Genomic DNA, 22,955 nt, shown 5'->3' on the forward strand with positions numbered 1-22,955 from the left:
ATGAATTTCAAATGTATATGAAATGTATTTATTTAATTATAAAAGTACATCACAGCAATAATCAGAGTGTAATGTTAAGTTGCTCACCACCTCATAACATATGTACATACAATTTTGTAACACTTTTAAAAACGAACATGTTCTACTCTCCGTTCTATTTCTCACCCCTTTTTCAACTTACCCCCTCCCTCCGTCCCTCAACCTTAAACCCCAACATTGAGCAACATTCTGATGAATTTGTACTGACTTATTTAAAATTTTTACTGACCTGACATGCTAGAAGGTGTATAATATTTCATCTATGGCACAATGAAATCTAATGAGAGGTATGTGGCTGGTTGAAGTTTTCAACCAGCAGATCTATTCTGGGCTTGGTTTTTGAAAGTGCTATTCTGAGGTCATGCTGAGCATTTAGTCTGTTTCTGTATTTGTTTTTCAGGTATGCTAGAGTAGAAAACCCAGATTCACATAAGTATGTGGTGCCTAACTGAATCAACAGATCTACAGTTTTACATTTTTTTTAAAGAAATAATAATAATTAAAAAGAAGAAAACGTTTTTTTCTTTATTTTTTTTTAATTTGCGACCCAATAAAAACTGGTCTGCGACCCATTTTGGTTCGCGACCCAGAGTTTGAGAAACACTGCTCTAACCTACTGTAGTAGGGTCATTGTTTTACTGGTGAGAGGTTGTTCTGTGGCTCCACAGGTGAGAACAGGTTACTAAGTGGAATGTGGGTGATTCTAGCAGAGCTAGACCGTTTCAGATATCTGCTACAAAGATTCCCTCCAGATGTATTTTAAACCCTTAAAGGAACACGGCACGCCAACATTTTGGGCAGCTTATCTTACCGTCTTCTCCAGAGAGAAACAATAAGTTAGATACCAGTTTCCTCTCTGCGTTCAGTAGAAAGCTATCTGGCTGCACATTAGCCTAGCTTAGCACAATGAATGAAAGCGGACATGGCCGGTTAGCCTAGGCATTGTCCAACTAACACCTCTCCCGAAGGCTAACCGGACATGTCCGCTTTCATTCATTGTGCTAAGCTAGGCTAACGTGCAGCCAGATAGCTTTCTACTGAACGCACAGAGAGGTAACTGGTATCTACTTTACTTCTTGTCTCTCTTTGGATAAGACGGTAAGCTAATTTCCCAAAATGTTGGCGTGTTCCTTTAACAGCTTAGCATGTCAATACCCACTTGTGCTTTCTGTGGACACGCTGAAGCTAAATGTGTTACGTTACCTCATATTGGACCATGAGAGCTTTGACCTTTTTAGTGACATCACACTCGGATTTCAGGGAGGTACAGAGAAGCTCTTCCCTCTGCAGGCTGGAAGAATATGAAAGAGGTGCTCTCTCTGGTGACTACGTTCTGCACAAATGTCAAAGTCACAAATATCAACCTGTAGAGTCAAAGCCTCTAGAGGGGAGTTCACCATAAAACAACACATTTCTGAGCGGAGGGGATCTTTTTAAATTTAGAAGATGATTTGTCGGAAGAGTGCGCTACCATGAACAGGATAGGGTTTGTCTGGCCTGTCGGCGGGGCATCTTGGGGGGGGGGGGGGGGGGGGGGGGGGGGTTACTCCGTCTGATTCAGAGGACAGGCTATTGATCTGCCAGGCATTAGGAAGATGAAAGCCTGTAGCAGCGGTGTGCGCGATTCATTTCATCAGGCATCAACCCGAGGATGGGTGGTCCACGCGAGCAGCATGCCAAGAGGAAACGTGCAGCGAGAGTGACTATAAATGTCGAGCATGCAGTGTGCGCACTAATGGCTACAGTTGTACAGTAGCGGCCGATCGATTCCGAATAGGCCGTTGTCGATCACACGGTCGGTTTGGTTTTCCTATTTTTTTTTTTTTTTTTTTATAAATCATTGCTGTAGCGTTTGGGTTGATGCCTACTTCAGTGTGATCTTAAGGAGAGCTGTCCCCGGTGGCCTCTTAAGGGGGTGCGCTCATTGTGTGTTCTCCCAGCCTCTATTACTTATTGAGCAATTGACCTTTCTGCTCTGAATGAGCTCATGGGAAAAGTGGGTGTTGCCACAGGAAGCTGGAACCTTTTCACTCTCTCCCATTCTCTTAGGCCTGCTCTCTCTCTCTCTCTCTCTCTCTCTCTCTCTCTCTCTCTCTCTCTCTCTCTCTCTCTCTCTCTCTCTCTCTCTCTCTCTCTCTCTCTCTCTCTCCCCCTCTCTCTCTCTCTCTCTCTCTCTCTCTCTCTTCCTCGCCCTCACGTCTTCCACTCCCTCCTTTTCTCTCTTTTTTCACTTACTGTACACAATAACACACGTACAAAACACAGCACAACTTGTGATTCTCATTCTCAGCATGAACACCTGGCGTCAGCCGTGTGACACCCATCAGACCCGGCCCAGACGTGCGGTTCTGGTTCAGCTGACCCAGCCCAGACGTGAGGTTCTGGTTCAGCAGACCCAACCCAGACGTGCGGTTCTGGTTCAGCAGACCCAGCCCAGACGTGAGGTTCTGGTTCAGCAGACCCAGCCCAGACGTGAGGTTCTGTCATGTGAAAAGTGGTATTTTGTTGTTAAAATAAGGATTGAATAGCTCTACATTCCAACAGAATGTCTGGTCAGTGACATGGGTCTGACAGCCATCACTGATAGTGTCTGGTCAGTAACATGGGTCTGACAGCCATCACTGATATAGCGTGTCTGGTCAGTAACATGGGTCTGACAGCCATCACTGATAGTGTCTGGTCAGTAACAACATGGGTCTGACAGCCATCACTGATATAGAGTGTCTGGTCAGTAACATGGGTCTGACAGCCATCACTGATAGTGTCTGGTCATTAACAACATGGGTCTGACAGCCATCACTGATAGTGTCTGGTCAGTAACAACATGGGTCTGACAGCCATCACTGATATAGAGTGTCTGGTCAGTAACATGGGTTTGACAGCCATCACTGATAGTGTCTGGTCATTAACAACATGGGTCTGACAGCCATCACTGATAGTGTCTGGTCATTAACAACATGGGTCTGACAGCCATCACTGATAGAGTGTCTGGTCAGTAACATGGGTCTGACAGCCATCACTGATAGAGTGTCTGGTCATTAACATGGGTCTGACAGCCATCACTGATAGTGTCTGGTCATTAACAACATGGGTCTGACAGCCATCACTGATATAGAGTGTCTGGTCAGTAACATGGGTCTGACAGCCATCACTGATATAGAGTGTCTGGTCAGTAACATGGGTCTGACAGCCATCACTGATATAGAGTGTCTGGTCAGTAACATGGGTCTGACAGCCATCACTGATATAGAGTGTCTGGTCATTAACAACATGGGTCTGACAGCCATCACTGATATAGAGTGTCTGGTCATTAACAACATGGGTCTGACAGCCATCACTGATAGAGTGTCTGGTCAGTAACATGGGTCTGACAGCCATCACTGATCCACTTAAAAAAAGCTGGATTGCTCGACACAAGCTCCGGAGCCTTACTTCAAACGTCACATCACTAGTAGATAGATAACAGGTCATACATGTAGGTATGCATTTGGTTATGTGGGTGGGTAGGTTTGTAGGCAGGTGGGTGGGTTGTTATATATTATTATGTACACAGTATATGCATGTATGTACTGTGTGTATGTATGTTTGTATTAACACAAATCTTTTAATGTATTCTGGTATTTTATAATATGCATATTTTTGTATTTTTGTATGTTTGATTTTATAAAACAGGGGACGTTCTTGATAAGCCTCTAGGCTTCTAACTTCTCCTTCACAATCGTTATAACTTATTATGTATTGTTTTTACTTCTGTTTAACTGTGTTAATAAACAAACAAACACTGATAGTGTCTGGTCATTAACAACATGGGTCTGACAGCCATCACTGATATAGAGTCTGGTCAGTAACATGGGTCTGACAGCCATCACTGATATAGAGTGTCTGGTCAGTAACATGGGTCTGACAGCCATCACTGATACAGAGTGTTTGGTCAGTCCCTCCACTCTGCAGTAATCATAAAATAAATGTTCGGATATCCCTTCCCACTTTATCCAATCAGGAGAGAGAACCCTATATATTCATACTTTCAAGAAATCTTGCCGAGCTAGATTTGCTTACTGCACTGGCAGATTATTTTACTTGTTTCAAGCTCATATTATTTGCTTAAAAAAAAATCGTTTTTTATTTCTTATTTATGTCTGACCATTTGTGTGGAGTTCTCTCTCCTGATTGGATAAAGTGGGAACAGGATACCAGAAGATTGTATTTTTTCTGTTTACTGAGAAACCCATGTTACTGACCAAAACACTCCGTGATGGCTGTCAGAATGTAGAGCTATTATTCTAACATGTATTTTAAAAATATTATAATAATAATAATAATAAAAAATACCACTTACAGCACAGTTGAGACGGCGAAGCGAGTCACAGCTGGTTACCATTAGGACGTGATGCCGTGTGTGTGGGGGGGGATGACGTCTGATTACCAACAGCTGTGTCCAACTGGCCCGACAGGTTCAGCGGGGATTAAACCTGGAGGGACGGGAAACGATGTCTCGTTACGTCTCCCGTGAAATGCTTTGTTTACAGGTGTTTGTTTACCCACATTACAGTATGAGTAAAGCTGGGGTCCCACTCTTAACACTTTCAGTGCCAGCCATTAGACGCAGCCCTCTGTAGCAACGCCAATGCTAGATAGATAGGAATCCGTCACATTACATTTACATTTACATTTACATTTAGTCATTTAGCTGACGCTTTTATCCAAAGCGACTTACAAGTTCTGTACGACAAGACAGCAAGTCACCTTGTTTGTAGAGCTATAACTATATTATAGCTATGGATAGAGCTGCCGCGGTATTGATTATTTCCTTACCGCACAAATTAGCTAAATATTTCCTACCGCCGCGGTTATTACCACACGCACACAAAAAATTAAAAAAAAAAGTTTGAATGCATTTTTTTTTTTAGTAGTAGTCTACTCTTTATAGCATATAGCCTGCCTCTAGTCTAAATGTCTATCTTTAGAGGATGACTTTGCAGCATGAATATTGTTTGGGATTCGGCAAGCACGCATTAGTTATTGAAAGTGAAACACGGATTCGAAGTTTCCCCTCTGGTCGTGCGCAGTTCACTCGGTGTCGCGGGCAGGGGTGGTTACCCCTAACCCCCCCGACCCTTTCTTATTATTATTACTATAAAGTTACTACTTTATAATAAAGGCATTCGTTTTGTGGCATTGACATTATATAGTTATACGTTCAATAACATCAGCGTATTTACCGGACCATAGCAAGCCAAGCAATACTCTATTCATATCTCAGTTCCTTTCTTTGCTCAGAGCGTGCTGAGTTGTCCCATTCTGCGGTCTGTTAATAAAGTTTTCAATCAGACAAGTGTATAGAACGAAGGGCTTTTATTATAACATTCGTTGCAGACAGTAAAATCATTATGTCTCGTTTAGTACTCCTGACGAGCGATGGTAGTCCACTCCGGCGGAGAGTTAAAGCTAAAGTTATTAGCCGTGTTGTGATGAGCTGACATTCAGGACGTAAAAAACTAATACACGCTTGCCGATTGGTGGTAACACACTGCATGACGCTACAACGTGTGACGCGTCTCTCTTCTGACCAATCAGTGGTCTGCAATGTTTCACGAGACTTTTCTGGTACCCAATAGGGTCGCTTGGAACCTCGACAGAGGAGTAGGGTATATCTGCAGAGCCGCAAGCCCAACGAGAGGAGGGTAATTTATTATTATTATTATAAAAAACAGCGGTGACGCGGTATTCAGCCTACTCTGCGGTGGCCGTGATGTAACAGCGATACCGCGGTAATGCGATAATCGCGGCAGCTCTAGCTATGGATACAATACTATGGTCATTTGCCAGTGACTTTCTTCCGGTCAAGATGCAAAAAAAGAGATTTTTTTTCCATGCATACATTCGCGCGTTATACCGTGGTGAATATAAGTGTTTTTAGATCGGTCTGGGGTAATTCCTGAAATGCTGAGGAATAGCCTTATAGCCGTATTATACTATAACCGTTGTCGTTTCTTGCCTGGACCCGCTATTATTCTCAAATCAAATCTATATCATAGGTATTATGTTTCATCATGAATGCATGAAAGGGGGCGGGGGGTAGTTTTTTGATGCTTTGATCGCCACAAACGGCATACGTTGTGGACTAACGTTACAGACACATGTTCGGATCGGGCTGAAGACATGCTTGGATCAACGCAAGATTGATATCATATAGCCCTTACCTTGACTAGGATGTACGTACCCCAAAAAGAATATTCCAATTATCTGATCGTGATTCCAAGTAGTGATGTCCATCGTGTCGCCAACATAATCCACCACACATCATGCGTCGGGAGCATTTGATTCTTCTCAATCCGACCGCTATAACCGCTGAGCTTGAGCAACAACAAAAAACTACCCGGACCCATTAGATCGATCCACAGGCCAAGATACAATGTTTCAAACGGTGCTCTATACCGCCGTCTAGCTGGAGGCGGCCGGTATTGCACTTTGGCGACCTCAGACTCATTCCCTATGGTAACAACAGGCTCCCTGGGTGGATAATGAATAAAAATATTGAAAAAAAGGAAGAACGACCCAGTTTTTGGCGCTGAACGACATGGGCCCAGAAACGACTTAACTCGTTTTTGGCACTGAAAGTGTTAAGACTATTTCCATAATTATTGGCTCAATGTGACCCTGCCTCCTCACAGGGTGCTCCTCACCCTGCCTCCTCACAGGGTGCTCCTCACCCTGCCTCCTCACAGGGTGCTCCTCGCCCACGTTACCGCTGCTGTTATGCTCTTAACTAGGGATGCACGATAATTATCGGGCCGATATCAGCAATTATGACGTCATCCCGATAAACCTGATAAAATTATTGATAGCTCCGATAATTTTTTTTTTTTGTTAACATTTTTATTTAATTTTTTTTTAAACTTTTTTTCTTTTCATGTCAACGTTCACACGCACAATATACGCTTACTTAGGATTTGACTTGATTCAACAACAAAGCAGTCGGGGCAATGGCAAGCCGAAAACTGTCGAAAATGTGGTTATTTGAATATCTTTTTCACAACTGAGGTAGGTAGATACAATTTTTAGAGACTTAAATACCGAAAAAAGGTACCGTTGGGTACCGGTATCGATTCACAGGTACCGGTACCGTATCGGTTCAAATGTGAACGGTACCCATCCCTACTGACAAAGCACAATACCTGTTGGTTTTTAGTTCACTCATTGTTCAGGGAAACACATTGTTAATGACATTGACGGATTGTGAATTTTGTGATTGACTCAAATTATATTTATTTGGAAAAATAAATATAGTCACTTTATTTGAAGAGTCAAAACTGTTCTCTTGGCTTTGTTTTGTTCATAGTAGTAACGCTCATGTCATGATACATCTGGTTAGGTCAACACTACAGGAATATACATAAAAAAAAAAATTATAATACTATAAATATATATATATATCGGTTATCGGTATCGACCTTGAGGAGCTGAAAGTTATCGATATCGGGGTCAAAAAATCAATATCGTGCACCCCTACTCTTAACACATCCTGTGCCGTTCACGAGAGGTCGCTGTGTGTGCCAGCGCTTTAATGAATGGGGATACATGCCGGTGTTTGCAGTGCTAAAACTATATTAAATATTATAGCTATGGATCTAATAATATAGTCGATTGTCAGTGAGTTTCTTCTGGTCAAGATGCAAAAAACAGATAATTCTTTCATCCATACATTCCCGTTTTATACCGTGGTGAATATGAGTATAGTTTTAGAGTAATTCTGTGTAATCCTAGGAAACGCTGCTAAACAGTGTTTAGTGCATGTCACTAGAAACCGTGCCATTCCTCGCTTGGATCAACAATCAATCTGAAATCAACCATCGGTTGTGTGATAGTAAAGGGTTAACCTTCTGTCGTGTGGCAGTGAAACGGTTAACATACTGTTAAAAACTTAATACCTCCATGTCATGGGATTCAGGCTCTGAATCCAGTGAGGAGGAAGACAATGAAGGAAGCCCTGCAGATCAGACCATGCAGACCACTGCCACGCGGCCCCACATCGGGGGCCAGGTTGTGTGCAGGCATCTGAAAGGGCTTAGGGCTCTGGCGCCCGGCCTCACAGGGCTCTGGTAAACTCTGTTAAAACCCCTAATAAACATATTCTCTAAAGTTCACAACCCCGCATGCATGTGGCTATTAAGGCCACCATATGTAAGCTTAGCAGGGGATATCAACACAGTTAATGAGTTCACTAGGGATGTTCGATATTGGCTTTTTTACCGATATACCGATATTGTCCAACTCATAATTTCCGATACCGATATATGCTCCAAAGAACGAAATAATTTCAGGTAACTAACATTTGCATATCTCTTTTTCTGTTGCAGCCTCCCACCCCCCCTTCCCTCAAAATGATTTAGCTTTTTGTTCAGGCTTCTTTTGTATATAAGAATTTGTTCTTACTAGCTTGCCTGGGTAAATACAGGTAAAAAAAGAAAACGATACAGATAATTTCCGATATTATTATATTTAATGCCAATATCAGCCGATAATATCGGGCATCTGTAGAGTTCACTCAGGAACATCGCTGCTTCTGGATGAAAACATCACCTCTCCAAGAGGGTCAGCGTTTTAGAAAGAAAGACGAACATTCTCATTTTTAGAATGACACCCATGTATTGTTTTTATATATGATGTGTTTTGAAGAGGTTTCTAGGTACTTATGGCTCACAACATAGAGAAGCATGTAAACCTTCAATTGACCATTCACACGGTGGCCATTTTGCTCTTATGAGTCATGCTCAAGTTAAATGGTAAATGGCTGAATTTAGTTTCAAGTTTGTTTATTATTCGTCACAACAAAATACAGAATACTTTATGATGAAATGCTTGTTTCTGTATGAGCCCCTGAGAGTTATAGCTATATAGCAGCTTTTATCCAAAGAGCTTTACAATTTGTTCCTCACATTCACCCACTCACTCACACATTCACGACGACAGCTAGGTTTACACAAAAGCTGCAGTATTTCTTCCTTCCAAATATCTATGAACTTTGGAGAGTAAAGCCTCGTTCTCATCTGATCCGACGACGCGACGCCTTGTGTGGATGGGCCATCTGTGTGACATCATGCTGTAAGCTTCTTAGCCCCGCCCAGTCCCTCATCATCCGCTGGGATTGGCCACTGCAGCGTGGGGAGGGTTGGACTGCGTTGAACTCCAGTTCAACTTTCTTGCAGAATACCACTCTGTTTTTTTTCAGCAAACCCATGCGGTAACAAATGCCAGAGCTCGACGCAACTACCCTCGTTCAAAAATAAAAAAGGGTACATTTTTATGTGGATTAAAATTAATTGAAAATTCACATGAAAACATGTACAGTAGATGTGAATGAGACCTACAGTAAGCCACAAACCTGACCTAAGATGGCCATGTCAGCGGGCCGCCGTTACCGTTATATATTTTTTTTTAAATATCGGCCTGATATATTGGTGCCGGGGTCAGATTCAGGTTATGTTAGGCTCTGGTTGGGTCAGCCGGGGCAAGATTCAGGTTATGTTAGGCTCTGGTTGGGTCAGCCGGGGTAAGATTCAGGTTATGTTAGGCTCCGGTTGGGTCAGCCGGGGTAAGATTCAGGTTATGTTAGGCTCTGGTTGGGTCAGCCTGGGTAAGATTCAGGTTATGTTAGGCTCCGGTTGGGTCAGCCTGGGTAAGATTCAGGTTATGTTAGGCTCTGGTTGGGTCAGCCTGGGTAAGATTCAGGTTATGTTAGGCTCTGGTTGGGTCAGCCGGGGTAAGATTCAGGTTATGTTAGGCTCTGGTTGGGTCAGCCTGGGTAAGATTCAGGTTATGTTAGGCTCCGGTTGGGTCAGCCGGGGTAAGATTCAGGTTATGTTAGGCTCTGGTTGGGTCAGCCTGGGTAAGATTCAGGTTATGTTAGGCTCCGGTTGGGTCAGCCGGGGTAAGATTCAGGTTATGTTAGGCTCCGGTTGGGTCAGCCGGGGTAAGATTCAGGTTATGTTAGGCTCTGGTTGGGTCAGCCTGGGTAAGATTCAGGTTATGTTAGGCTCCGGTTGGGTCAGCCGGGGTAAGATTCAGGTTATGTTAGGCTCCGGTTGGGTCAGCCTGGGTAAGTGCTGCTGTTGGCAGAATTATTCTTGGAATAACAACATACAACATGTGCTAAATCTATATCATCATTCTAATTAAAAGAAGAACTGCAGGAAGTTTCTATTTCCTAAACAAAAAAAATCTCCCTTTTACCAAATAGTGTTACTGAATCTGTGCTGTGCTGTGTGTTTATCCGCTACTCTGCTTGTGTCGACGATAGAGCAGGATTTATATATAGTGCCAGTGAAGCTGTTTGTGTAGAGAGGAAGTGGGTACATGGTGCGAGCGTGGCATTTATTGCACGCCTACACTCATCACACACACATCCTTATTTTCCCTTTGGTGGAGACGAGGCTGCTGGCAGCCGGCAGATGTAGCACAGACGGGATCTGTTGCATTGTGTCTCTCTCTCCGACTCTTCGACCGTCTGTCGTCTTTGCGCCGCGCCGAAGAGAAGAGCTCCCTTGTGTTCCCACACAGATACAAGTACATATAGATAGACACAACACAACACAGCACAGCACAGCGCTGCACAGACAGAGCCGCCACGCTGCAGCTGAGAATCATCTACTGACCCTCTTTTCATGCTGAAACAGGCCTCTAATGTCTTCCTGGTGTGGCCCGTGAATTTGGAGCGCGTGTGTGGGTGGCGGAGGAATGGGATGGTTGGAATGCTGAGGGGGGAACAAGTGACAGGCCTGGGACTTCGGCGGGGAGGTGGGTGGGTGGGTGGGTGGGTGGGTGGGGCAGGGGAACATGTCCTCTGTGACGCTGCCCCGTTGTGGAGGTGGAGTTTCCTTCCTGTACAGGGGCTGGAGAGTGGAGTGGAGTGGAGCAAGGCTGCTCGCTGACACCATCTACATTGTGCTGCCGGATGCTGTGATATCACTACTACTGCGACGCGGGCGGGAACCCAGACACCTTCTTTTTTTTTTAAACTTTATTTTTTTTAGCGTTTATCGCTTTTCTGGTCAAGCATGACCGACAGAAACAGGTTGAAATGGGATGTAGAGCAGGGGAAGACATTCTGAGAAATGACGGCGGGTCCGGGAATCGAACTCGTGTCCCCCAGATCTGTGACGAGCACGGTTTTCCCCGACGCAGAAATAGCGCCGAGATATGCGGTGAGCTACGGGAGCTCCCCCCCAGACACCTTCTTGAGTCTGGCTCGCTCCATAGTGGACACATATATACGAACAGTGGGTTTAAAGGGGTAGTAGCCTACATATTTATATGACCCGACGAGTCACATACCGTCTCCTCCGTCCATCTCCAAAAGCACTTGCACCAGGGTTTTGAACAGAACCTTTTTAGAAATAGCAATACAGGCAGACGTCACAGGGGACGTGAAGCATGGAGTTTTCCCCCACAGACGTGCTTCCTGGCCCCATTGACTCCCATCAGCATTGCTAATGAATGCTAACATTTTCTGTTTCCAATTCAATCAAAACCCTGCTGCAAGTCGGTGCTTGTGGACTGGAAGGAGTCCTGCGTGGAGCTGTGTCTGAATTATGCGAGGCTGAATGACGTATGAAATCCCAGAGTCCCCTTCTTCAGCGATTCCTTTCTCAAGACGGACGTTATTTTATGAAGTTCATTAAACATAATTTGGAGACAAATCCCCCCCCCCCCCGCACATTTATCACAGAGCTGACATGGGATTTCAACATCGGCTCTCTTGATTCTTAACAGTTTTGCGTTTGAAAAATTGTAATTTAGTATTTGTAAGTAGACCGTTGTAATTAGTTGACCTAAAAAGGGAATGAGCCCTTAACATCAATTGTAACACTATGTACAGTAGACTAATTCTAATCTATGGCTGAGACGACGGCATACTCATAGTGGGAGTATTGACCTCTTCCCGGCCAGACTGCTGGTGGGGGGCTGCTCTGCTCCCCCGCGTGACCTTTAACTCGTACCACAGTGAAGTTCATCCGGATAATGTGACCCAGTGATCTCAGTGACCATATAAATGATTTATCACACATATTACTGGACATGGCTCATTCTGGTTTATTTCATGAGTCATGATATCGTTAGCTACTAGGGCTGTACCGAATGTAATTTTTTAACATTCGAAGCTTCGATTGAAGTATTCGAACGAAGCTTCGAATGTCTATAAAAAAATATTTACTTCATACATTTTATATATATATATATATTTAAACTAAATCCTCAATTTGAATAAAGTGATTAATCTGATTAAATGAGTCTTTTTCTTTTATTAAATCAACTTTCTTTAATGAATATAACTCATCAGTTTCGTCAACATAAATAATCCAATAAGGGCACGGTTGGTATGAAAGTGATGGTGACGTCTTATAGTATAATATTAGTGTAGCCTAATCTTTAACTGCAACTGTGAAGAAAACGCCCATTGGTTTAAACAGATTGAATAAACTCGAGCTAGGCCGTTAACGGCGTTAACGTGCTGCGTTAACGCGATACTAGTATCGCACGATAATATAATTGACGCAGTTAATCTAATTTTTTTTTCTTTTCTTTTTTTTACCTTTATTTACCCAGTGTAGGTTTGCTGAGCACAGATGCTCTTTTTCAGGAACGCCCTGCTTCACATTCACACAGTTCCATTCACACCTGGAAGCTGCCCAGTACAACCACAGTTGACACCATTGGCCACTGAGCAACTCCACTGGAGCAGTTGATTTGCATTGGCAGGGTTTGGCCCTGTCTGGCACCCAACAGGAAAAATATTATAGGCACTATAAGTAGACACCGCTACATAAAACAAGCTGGTCTGCCTGAGTGACTGGTGGAAGAAGGAGAAATAGAGATTGGACTGATTGAGTCAAGCCATGTCACATAGTTCAAGTTTGAAATGCTTCTTTCTGTTTTGCTCCTGAGAGTGTGCTAGATACTGTACTGTACTGGTAATATTATTTATTTGTGTTAACTTCTGAATAAAACAACTTATTAAACACAAGTACATCTTATTGAACATTATATTGATATTTCATTACCAATTATCATAGCAAAACAGCTTTTTCAAACAGTCTGTAATGCATTTTTGAAACGGGAGATGGGCTCATGGTGTAATGGGCCACCTGGCCTGAGAAACATAAGGAGGAAAGAAAAAGTAAGGACTTACTTCTGGTCATTATTTGGGTAGAACACACATATTTGAATAAATGAATAATTTTTTTTGAGCCATTTTAATCTAGATTAAATCCAGGATTGCAGATAGATTAATCTAGATTAAAAAAATGTATCTGTGCCCACCTCTAGAATAAACACTAAAAAATAAAATAGAATTCGAATGTTGATTTAGAATTCGAATGTCAACATTATGATCGAAGCTTCGAAGCATTCGGTACAGCCCTATTAGCTACTCACCCAGCCCTTACTCTGTCCTAGCCCAGTCCAGCCTACTCCCAGTCCTACCCCTAGCCCCAGTCCTAGCCCCAGTCCTACCCCTAGCCCCAGTCCTAGCCCAGTCCTAGCCCCAGTCCTACCCCTAGCCCCAGTCCTAGCCCAGTCCTAGCCCCAGTCCTAGCCCCAGTCCTAGCCCCAGCCCTAGCCCCAGTCCTAGCCCCAGTCCTAGCCCCAGTCCTAGCCCCAGTCCTAGCCCAGTCCTAGCCCCAGTCCTAGCCCCAGTCCTAGCCCCAGTCCTAGCCCCAGTCCTAGCCCCAGTCCTAGCCCCAGTCCTAGCCCCAGTCCTAGCCCCAGTCCTAGCCCCAGTCCTAGCCCCAGTCCTAGCCCAGTCCTAGCCCCAGCCCTAGCCCCAGTCCTAGCCCAGTCCTAGCCCAGTCCTAGCCCCAGTCCTAGCCCCAGTCCTAGCCCCAGCCCTAGCCCAGTCCTAGCCCAGTCCTAGCCCCTACTAGTCCTAGCTACTAGGGCTGTACCGAATGTAATTTTTTAACATTTTAAGCTTCGATTGAAGTATTCGAACGAAGCCCCAGTCCTAGCCCAGTCCCAGCCCCAGTCCTAGCCCCAGTCCTAGCCCCAGTCCTAGCCCAGTCCTAGCCCAGTCCTAGCCCAGTCCTAGCCCCAGTCCTAGCCCCAGCCCTAGCCCAGTCCTAGCCCAGTCCTAGCCCAGTCCTAGCCCCAGCCCTAGCCCAGTCCTAGCCCAGTCCTAGCCCAGTCCTAGCCCCAGCCCAGCTCAGCTCCAGCCCTCCCAGCCCAGACTCTAGTCCGACTGGCTTATGGAGCTGCACTACAGGCTCAGACCCCATGAAGCAGCTCTGAGTGACATAAAGAGGGCAGAGAGTGCATGCTGGCTCAGTGGAGACGGCATGGAGAGAGAGAGAGAGCTCTGTGATGTAATTGGAAGGAGAGGGAGCTGGGATGATGTGCTGGGGGGGGGGGGGGGGGGGGTAGTTTGGGAGGGGCAAGAAACGTGAGCCATGTCTTCTCTTTATCTATACACTTCTCCCTGTCTCTCATCCCTCTCTTTCTCTCTGTAGTCTTCTTCCTGTCTCTCATCCTTCTCTCTTTATCTCTGTACTCTTCTCCCTGTCTCTCATCTTTCTATCTGTACTCTTCTCACTGCCTCTCATCCTTCTCTCTCTCTCTCTCTCTCTCTCTCTCTCTCTCTCTCTCTCTCTTTCTCTCTGTACTCTTCTCCCTGTCTCTCATCCTTCTCCCTCTCTCTCTTTCTCTCTGTACTCTTCTCCATGTCTCTCATCCTTCTCCCTCTCTCTCTTTCTCTCTGTACTCTTCTCCCTGCCCCTGTCTCTCATCCCTCTCTCAATTCTGTGTGCATGGGTCACATGGGCCGTGCAGTGGACTGAAGAGACATTTCATACACAGGAGCATTAATGAATTATTGAACAGTGGCTAGTGGATGTGACACAGGCCAGCATATCTACTGTATGTGGTGCAGAGAGAGGGATAGAGGGAGGGAGAGAGAGTCTGCTTTATGCTATTGCAAGGGGCAGTACGGGGGGGGGGGGGGCAACAGGGAATACAGGGTTAGAAAGATGAGAGAAGAGTGCACCATATAGAGGTGCTGAAGGAGGAAGGACCTGCTTGAAGCATAAATGAGAGAGAGAGCTGTGATTTACCGTTTTATTTTGCATCAATGGTCTGATTGGCAGAATAAAAATATGACGCAATGCCGCTGTAGAGTAGATTGGTGGAATGAAAAGCTTTCTTGACCTGCTGTTTTGCTGTGTCATTTAGTCTCTACTCTGTACTGTGTGGGTGTGTGTATGTGTGTGTGTCAGGGTCCTTTGTGGTGTCCCCGAGGAGAGAGAGAGAGGGAACGACAAAGCGGGGAAAATGTGAAAAATGCACGGCTCCTCTTCCTCCTCCACAGCTCCCTCCTCCCCGGCCCCACCCTTCCATTTTAGGTAACCAAGAGACCGTATCGGGACGGAGTTAAAAAAGGAAAAACTCCAAGGGATTAGCAGCCTTTTGAACATAGTTCCTGTCTCTGTGGCACAGCCTGAGGCATTATCAGGGTTCGCACAAGGTCCTTGAAGTGCTTAAAGTGCTTGATTTTTTACCAAAAAAAAAGTTGAGGCCTGGAATTCCTTGAAAACGGCCCATTTTTTAACAAGGTGCTTAACTCTTTGACTGCCACAGACTTTCCCCATCTGTACTGGCTAGCGCCAGCATTATTGACCATTTTAGCGATGTTTGCAGACCCATCGTGTGTTCCAGGGTTCGAAATTAACGGGGGCTTGGGGCATTAATGCCCTTGAAAATGGACAAAATGTCCTCGAAAATCAGTTAAGGGGGGCACAAAATGCCCCCGACAGTTTACTAATTATATATATATATTTATCCGGTAATGGAGCGTCTGTGTATCGTACGGTTCAGATGACGCGCAAATAAACAAATTCATTTGGCGGAGCCGGGAGAGGTGAGGTGCTAGTCAGTTTGTGTAAAAATGGCAAGCACAATATAAATCAATCTTCATTACGACTTTAAAAACATAGCCATTAACATACATAGGCCTACACACATCTTGCCATAGCGTTAGCAGTTTGTACAACACAGCGCACGTTTTAACTATGGTAGCCCGACGCAGCCCGCAAGCTAATACTGTACAGTCAATGAAATGTTACCGTAGCTACTAGCTACTGTAGCAGAGGAGGAAATGGGAGTCTGAGAGGCGGGGTGTTTAAAGACAATGATAGGCGTTTATTCAACATCCAAGAAGGCTAACATACAACTGTGTTTGACTAACTCCAATCGGGACTATTGCCGCTGTCCCACTGCATGTTGATGTTATGAACTCCTCCGGAGCTGATAACATTGCCTGAGCTGGTGGTCCGTGACGCTAAAATGTCCGTGGGGACCCGGCGCCAAACCCATAGATAGTTCCAACTCACCGGATTACATAATCCACCACAGTTGCACTCAATAATGTTAGTCTAAATAAATGTAGACGGATACATAATAATTTCAAGCCGAAAACGAATCTTTCCATTAAGAACTGACAATCAGGGAATTTAAACATGGTTGACAGTTTTTTTGTGTTTATATTAAAGAAAGGAAAGTCTAGTGCTGGCTGAGCATATTGTTTGTTTGCACTAAGTTAATACTTTGACAAATGTAGCCTATATTTTTCAGTCAGTTCGGTCTTTGTGTGCCAAACATTATTTAAGGCTGTAAACACTGTAACACTGTAAACCTTTTTATTATTTTTTTTATAAATGAGAAGCATGTTTCGATTTGAGTGTTAAATATTTTTTTAATAAAAATGTACGTATATCGAACCGAAAACCGTGACCCCAAAACCGTGAGACGAACCGAACCGTCCATTTTGTGAACCGTCCCACCCCTACCGTTTATCATAAAAATTCAGTGCCCCCGAAATACAAAAAAAAAACCCAAAAATCACTTAAGGGGGGCAAAAAAAGCCCTTGAAAAAGAATGTTAATTTCTAACCCTAGTGTGTTCTGTATTATAGTTATGGAGACAATAGTATGGCTCATTTTACAGGCATTGTTCATAGTCCATTACTGACTAATCAGTTAATTTCTACACACTGTAGTTTGCTACACGCTAAACATCGCCCCATTTCCAAAATAATCCATAGATTATTCCATAGATCGCGAGATACCACACGTTATATGCAATGAGCCCAAATAGTTCTGGTTGATCGCCTGAAGCCCCAAATACTCCCAAATCAAAGGTATATACCATGTACATATGTGCCTTCACAAAAAGTCTTACCCCAAAAATGCGATCGTTAGAAAAAGCTTGGTTTAGGTCCGGTAAAATACGACACTGTGATCGTTACAGAAACATGTTTCAGGTTCGGTAAAATAGACTAGAATATACCTTACCTTAGCCAGAAGGTACTCCAAAAATAATAATTCCAATGATCCCATCGGCGATCACGATTACTCGTTTATATGTAATTACTTGTGTATACGGGAAACTATAGGTTTTGAGGCGAGGAGATCTCCTAGCGATTACTCTGCAAGAGCTCCTCCCCCTCAGAGCGAGTCAGGACAGTCTAGTTCAGACAGAGTTCAAAAGGTAGGCGATACTGCCACCTGGTGAGATTCGATCGTCATTGCAATTCCAACTTAGGCAGATGAATCGGAGACACCTAGAGGGCTCCGGCTGACCGTATAGAACGGGGATCAAAGGAAAATATCAAAGGATCAAAAGAGTATATTTGGGTTTCTGGCGCTCAACGGTTGGCGAGATAACACGACTATACTCGGGTATGACGCTGAATGAGTTCAAAAGTCCTTGAAATTCAAATCAACCATTCGCATTGAAAGTTTTGTTCATCTATGACTCTAGGGTAACCACGCCTCCATACTCAAGCCACGCCCCAACCTCTTAAGCTGCAACGTCCCTCATATGGGACGTTTTTCTGACTTTTTGCAACCGGCACTTTGGTGACCCCTAGTGGCTCGGGTGTGCATATTTTGTAATACAATATATATATCGAATTGAAGCCGTATTTGTTGCCTGTCGATAGCGACAAAATCCGACAAAATCCGTTCAGCGGTTCTCGAGTTACATGCCGGTATTTGAGGCTTGTGCAAAGTACACGGTATTGCGCAAAATACCACTCCCGACTCAGGCTGCAGTAGTTCCGTCAATCTAGATCCGATCTTGAAAATTATTGTGGATCGTTGTAGCCAATGAGTGTGGCTTCCAATGATACCCCATGTGGGGATGTGTGAATCAGGGATCTAGGTGAACAACTAAATTCTTTAACAGGAAGCCAAATTAATTGAAGTCTATGAGAAAACTGAGTTTTTCTTTGTACACAGTTTACCTAAATCACTCCTAATCACTCATTTCTGAATGGATCTTTATGAAATTTGGATATGTACTACATAAGGCTTCAGGCTATGGCTCCGTCTGGATTCGTAAGCCGTACCACCTTCTGGGGAAATACTACCTCTGGACTACTAACTACTACAGAAAAACTTGAGTAACACTTTTTTTTTTACAACTCAAGTTCAGACCTATGTTACTCTATTACGTTAGCACTAAAAGTGCATTTTTCAGAAACGTCAGAATGTCATCTTTCAAAAGAGACCAGGCTCATGCATGTGCTATAAGTATAAAGTATGTTGTTTTGGTTTGCAAAAAAAGTATGCAGTCCTCAAAAACGAAAGTGGCCAAGAGACTCATTGCACGTTAACCCTTTGTATATCATGTCACAGAGACTCGCGGGTGGCACCGTTGGACTCAGCGGGGACACTCACTTACATTGGTCTATGTTTGTCCCGCCTCCTACTCTTAAGCCCCCCTCCTACGCTATGGTTGGCGCAGGCGTACAACTGCGAGGCGGTATTTAAATTTCCCTGTAACTGTTGCAACTGAGCTGACATACGGCTAGCCATCTCATCAGCAGGAAGGCTGTATTTTGTATGCACACCGGTCTGTTTTGAGAACTCTAAAACCAAACAGTGAACACGCATGGGCTACGAGAGACCGTATTTACCCTAGCTCCGACAGCGGTGTGTTTAGGAAAGGTCATCGAGGTTCTCTCTCTGCTATCCTACCAAACGACACGAGCGGTAAGAGCTTATTCTCCTCACATCTCACCCCCCCCCGCAGTGGGTGGCAGCCTGTGCCAGTAGCTCCCATGCCTTTCCCAGTCCTACCCCTATTTCCTACTATATCTCCTTTCCTTTGATTACTATTTCTATTATTATCTTTTCCCCCCCCTGCCTGTACCTCCCCTCCCTCCCCCCTCCCCCATGCTGTTATGACACCCGAATCTCCCCAAGGGGATTGATGAAGCCTTGACTTGACTTGAGATCCATCCACACAGTACCACGTGCCCACTCTCCTCTTAAGTTACAACTGTCTCCTGACTCACGTTGTGCAGATAACGATACCTGTATGATACCAGTCTATGATACCAGTCTATGATGATGATACCAATATGATACCAGTCTATGATGATGATACCAATATGATACCAGTGTATGATGACGCCAATATGATACCAGTCTACGATGATATCAATATGATACCAGTCTATGATACCAGTATGATACCATACCAGTCTATGATGATATGATACCAATATGATACCAGTGTATGATGATACCAATATGATACCAGTCTATGATGATATCAATATGATACCAGTCTATGATACCAGTATGATACCATACAAGTCTATGATGATATGATACCAGTGTATGATGATACCAATATGATACCAGTCTATGATGATATCAATATGATACCAGTCTATGATACCAGTATGATACCATACAAGTCTATGATGATATGATACCAGTGTATGATGATACCAATATGATACCAGTGTATGATGATACCAATATGATACCAGTCTATGATACCAGTATGATACCATACCAGTCTATGATGATATGATACCAATATGATACCAGTGTATGATGATACCAATATGATACCAGTCTAGATAGATAGATAGATAGATAGAAACTTTATTGCCATTTCAACACATGGTTGATTGGGATTTATGACGATGATACCAATAAGATACCAGTCTATGATGATACCAATATGATACAAGTTTATGATGATGATAACAGTCTAGTATGATACCAGTCTATGATGATGATACCAGTCTATGATGATGATACCAATATGATACCAGTCTATGATGATGATACCAGTCTATGATGATGATACCAATATGATACCAGTCTATGATGATGATACCAATATGATACCAGTCTATGATGATGATACCAATATGATACCAGTCTATGATGATACCAGTATGATCAGTCACATTAACAGCCTCCTCCTCGTCCTCCCCTCCTCTGTTTATGTCCTCCAGTCGTACTTCGTCACTGACTATGACCCCACGATTGAAGACTCATATACCAAACAGTGTGTGATTGACGAGCGGGCAGCCAGGCTTGACAGTAAGTGCACTTTGTTGAACAAATAAGATAAATCTGACAAGGGTACACTCTGCGCCATTGGAAAGGAGGGGTCTCCCTCAATGACTCCCGAGTTTAAATAAAGTATAAATAAAAATAGAAGCAATTATAAACGAGTGGAACTCTAGATGGCGCCAGCGTGCCATGTCCAGTAAACCTCAAAGCCAATAGTCTAGCTAGCCTGTCATGTCGGACCTACACAACACTAATAATAATAATAACTTTATTTATATATATAGCACATTCATACAGATTGCAGCTCAAAGTGCTTTGACACAAAAAACAAAAAAAATTATCAAATATTTTTGTATCTACTATTGATCTCATAAAATAAGGATGGAAATGATGAAACATTAAAGTGAAGAGTATTAGATAAGATAGTAAAAATAGCTAAATAAGACAATAACAGAAGATAATAAAAAAAATTACAAATAAAATTATAATAAAGACTGAAAAGGGGGCGGCTACGTGGCGTAGTGGGCAAGGCGCTCGCCACGAATGACGGAGACGCTGGGCTTGCCTGTTCGAGCCCAGCGCTCCACATTGCTTTCAGTTTAGCTGGTCGTTCATACTAATACACATTGGCCGTATTAGGGGGTGGGAAACTGATGGGTGGGGATCGGGCGTTGTGGACAGCGACTCCTACAGGTCGGTTGGTGCGCCTGCGCAGTAGAATCAGGAAGTGTCGGGGGCAGCGTGAGCCTCCCACGCATTACTCCTCGCCACTGAGAGATCGAGCTGCGCAGGTGAAAAGATGCGACTGCTGTTACCTCAAGTACCGGAGGGGACTCGTGCTATGTATGACTTAGTCCACATTGCAGCCGGCTTGTGGGAGGCAGGAAACAGCGTTCGTGACAGGGGAGGGTTGAATTGGATGATACGAAATTGGGATGGAAGAAAAATATAGAAAATGGGAGAAAAAGTGGATCAAAAAATTTAAAATAAAGACTGAAAAGTAAACACTACACACAGCTCTCCAGCGGCTCTGAAAGCCTCTTGTTTATTAATGGCCTCAATAAATCCAGTTTGACGCACGGTGGTGACTGGTGACGTGTCTGTGTCCCGTCCCTCATCCCGTAACGAGTCACCGGGGCTGTGATCACATTAAAGTGTCGGGAAGAGACAGGATTCCCGCCACGGAGCGTCGTGTGCACTTCACGTCACTCTGCGGTGAAGGAGGCAATTTCCACTTCGGTTTGAGTGACTAGAAAAGCGCTATACAAACGCAATGATCATCCGTTCGTTCAATCATTCATTGACAGCTTGTTGCCTTGGTAACGCAGGTTTAAGATAAGATATTCCTTTATCGATCCCCTTTACTTGGCGGAAATTCGAGCGACATAGCAGCATGGGGGGGGTACAGGTATGGGCAGGGTAATAGAATAGATAAATATAGGCAATGCAATTTGATCAGAATATAAAAATAAACAGCCCAGTGTAAACAAAGGTGCAGATGATGGTCTGTATACCCTATCGGTTATATTATACGTTACAATAAATATAGGCTATAAAGAATTTGAAACTGAATATATACTATGAGTAAGGGTTAAGTAAACCGTATACACAAGGTGCCCTAACTGGCAGCACCCTGCCCTACATTGTACGTTTAAAGGTATATTGCAAAATGGCAGAGATGAACTGCAATTGTTTTGTGAACTAACTTCAGCTAATTTCACCAATGCTTAGCTAAATAGTGTATTCCTTTTCAAAATAAATGCTGGAAGTCCTGCTGTTCAGTTTCTATATGATAACAATTTTAAAAGCAGGGTTCGCACAAGGTCCTTGAAGTGCTTAAAGTGCTTGATTTTTTAACCAAAAAAAAAAGTCAAGGCCCGGAATTCCTTTAAACCAGCCAATTTTTTAACAAGGTGCTTAAAAAGTCATTGAAATTCAAATCAACCATTCGCATTGAAACTTTTGTTCATCCATGATAAAATTGTTCTGAATCAAGAAATAGAATTTTTTTAAATTTCAAGTGTAACTAATTGTCGGAAATTGGTTTTAAGCCATAAATATTGGATCAGATTTCTTCTGTAAAAAAAACAGCATTTGAAAGTGAATTGTATCCTTGTACTTGAAAGTCCTTGAATTTCATTTAGCAATGTCTGTGGGAACCCTGAAAAAGGTTACTAGTGTGTGTGTGTGTGTGTGTGTGTGTGTGTGTGTGTGTGTGTGTGTGTGTGTGTGTGTGTGTGTGTGTGTGTGTGTGTGTGTGTGTGTGTGTGTGTGTGTGTGTGTGTGTGTGTGTGTGTGTGTGTGTGTGTGTGTGTGTGTGTGTGTGTGTGTGTGTGTGTGTGTGTGTGTGTGTGTGTGTGTGTGTGTGTGTGTGTGTGTGTGTGTGTGTGTGTGTGTGTGTGTGTGTGTGTGTGTGTGTGTGTGTGTGTGTGTGTGTTAGTCCTGGACACGGCCGGACAGGAGGAGTTTGGAGCCATGAGAGAACAATACATGAGGACAGGGGAGGGTTTCCTCCTGGTCTTCTCCGTCACCGACAGAGGAAGGTGA

General features: G+C 43.7%; 1 protein-coding gene across 1 annotated transcript in view; it reads left to right on the forward strand.

The window, feature by feature from the left end:
* rras2 (RAS related 2) overlaps positions 1–22,955 on the forward strand; it is an 85,481-nt gene that overhangs the window by 44,342 nt on the left and 18,184 nt on the right. Inside the window, exons 2-3 of the mRNA XM_084307695.1 lie at positions 20,348–20,435; positions 22,849–22,951. Of these exons, the coding sequence (XP_084163821.1) occupies positions 20,348–20,435; positions 22,849–22,951 (191 nt within the window). The remainder of the gene's footprint in view (positions 1–20,347; positions 20,436–22,848; positions 22,952–22,955) is intronic.

This window comes from Notolepis coatsorum (assembly GCF_963971535.1).
Source record: "Notolepis coatsorum genome assembly, chromosome: 2".
NCBI classification, from domain to species: Eukaryota; Metazoa; Chordata; class Actinopteri; order Aulopiformes; family Paralepididae; genus Notolepis; species Notolepis coatsorum.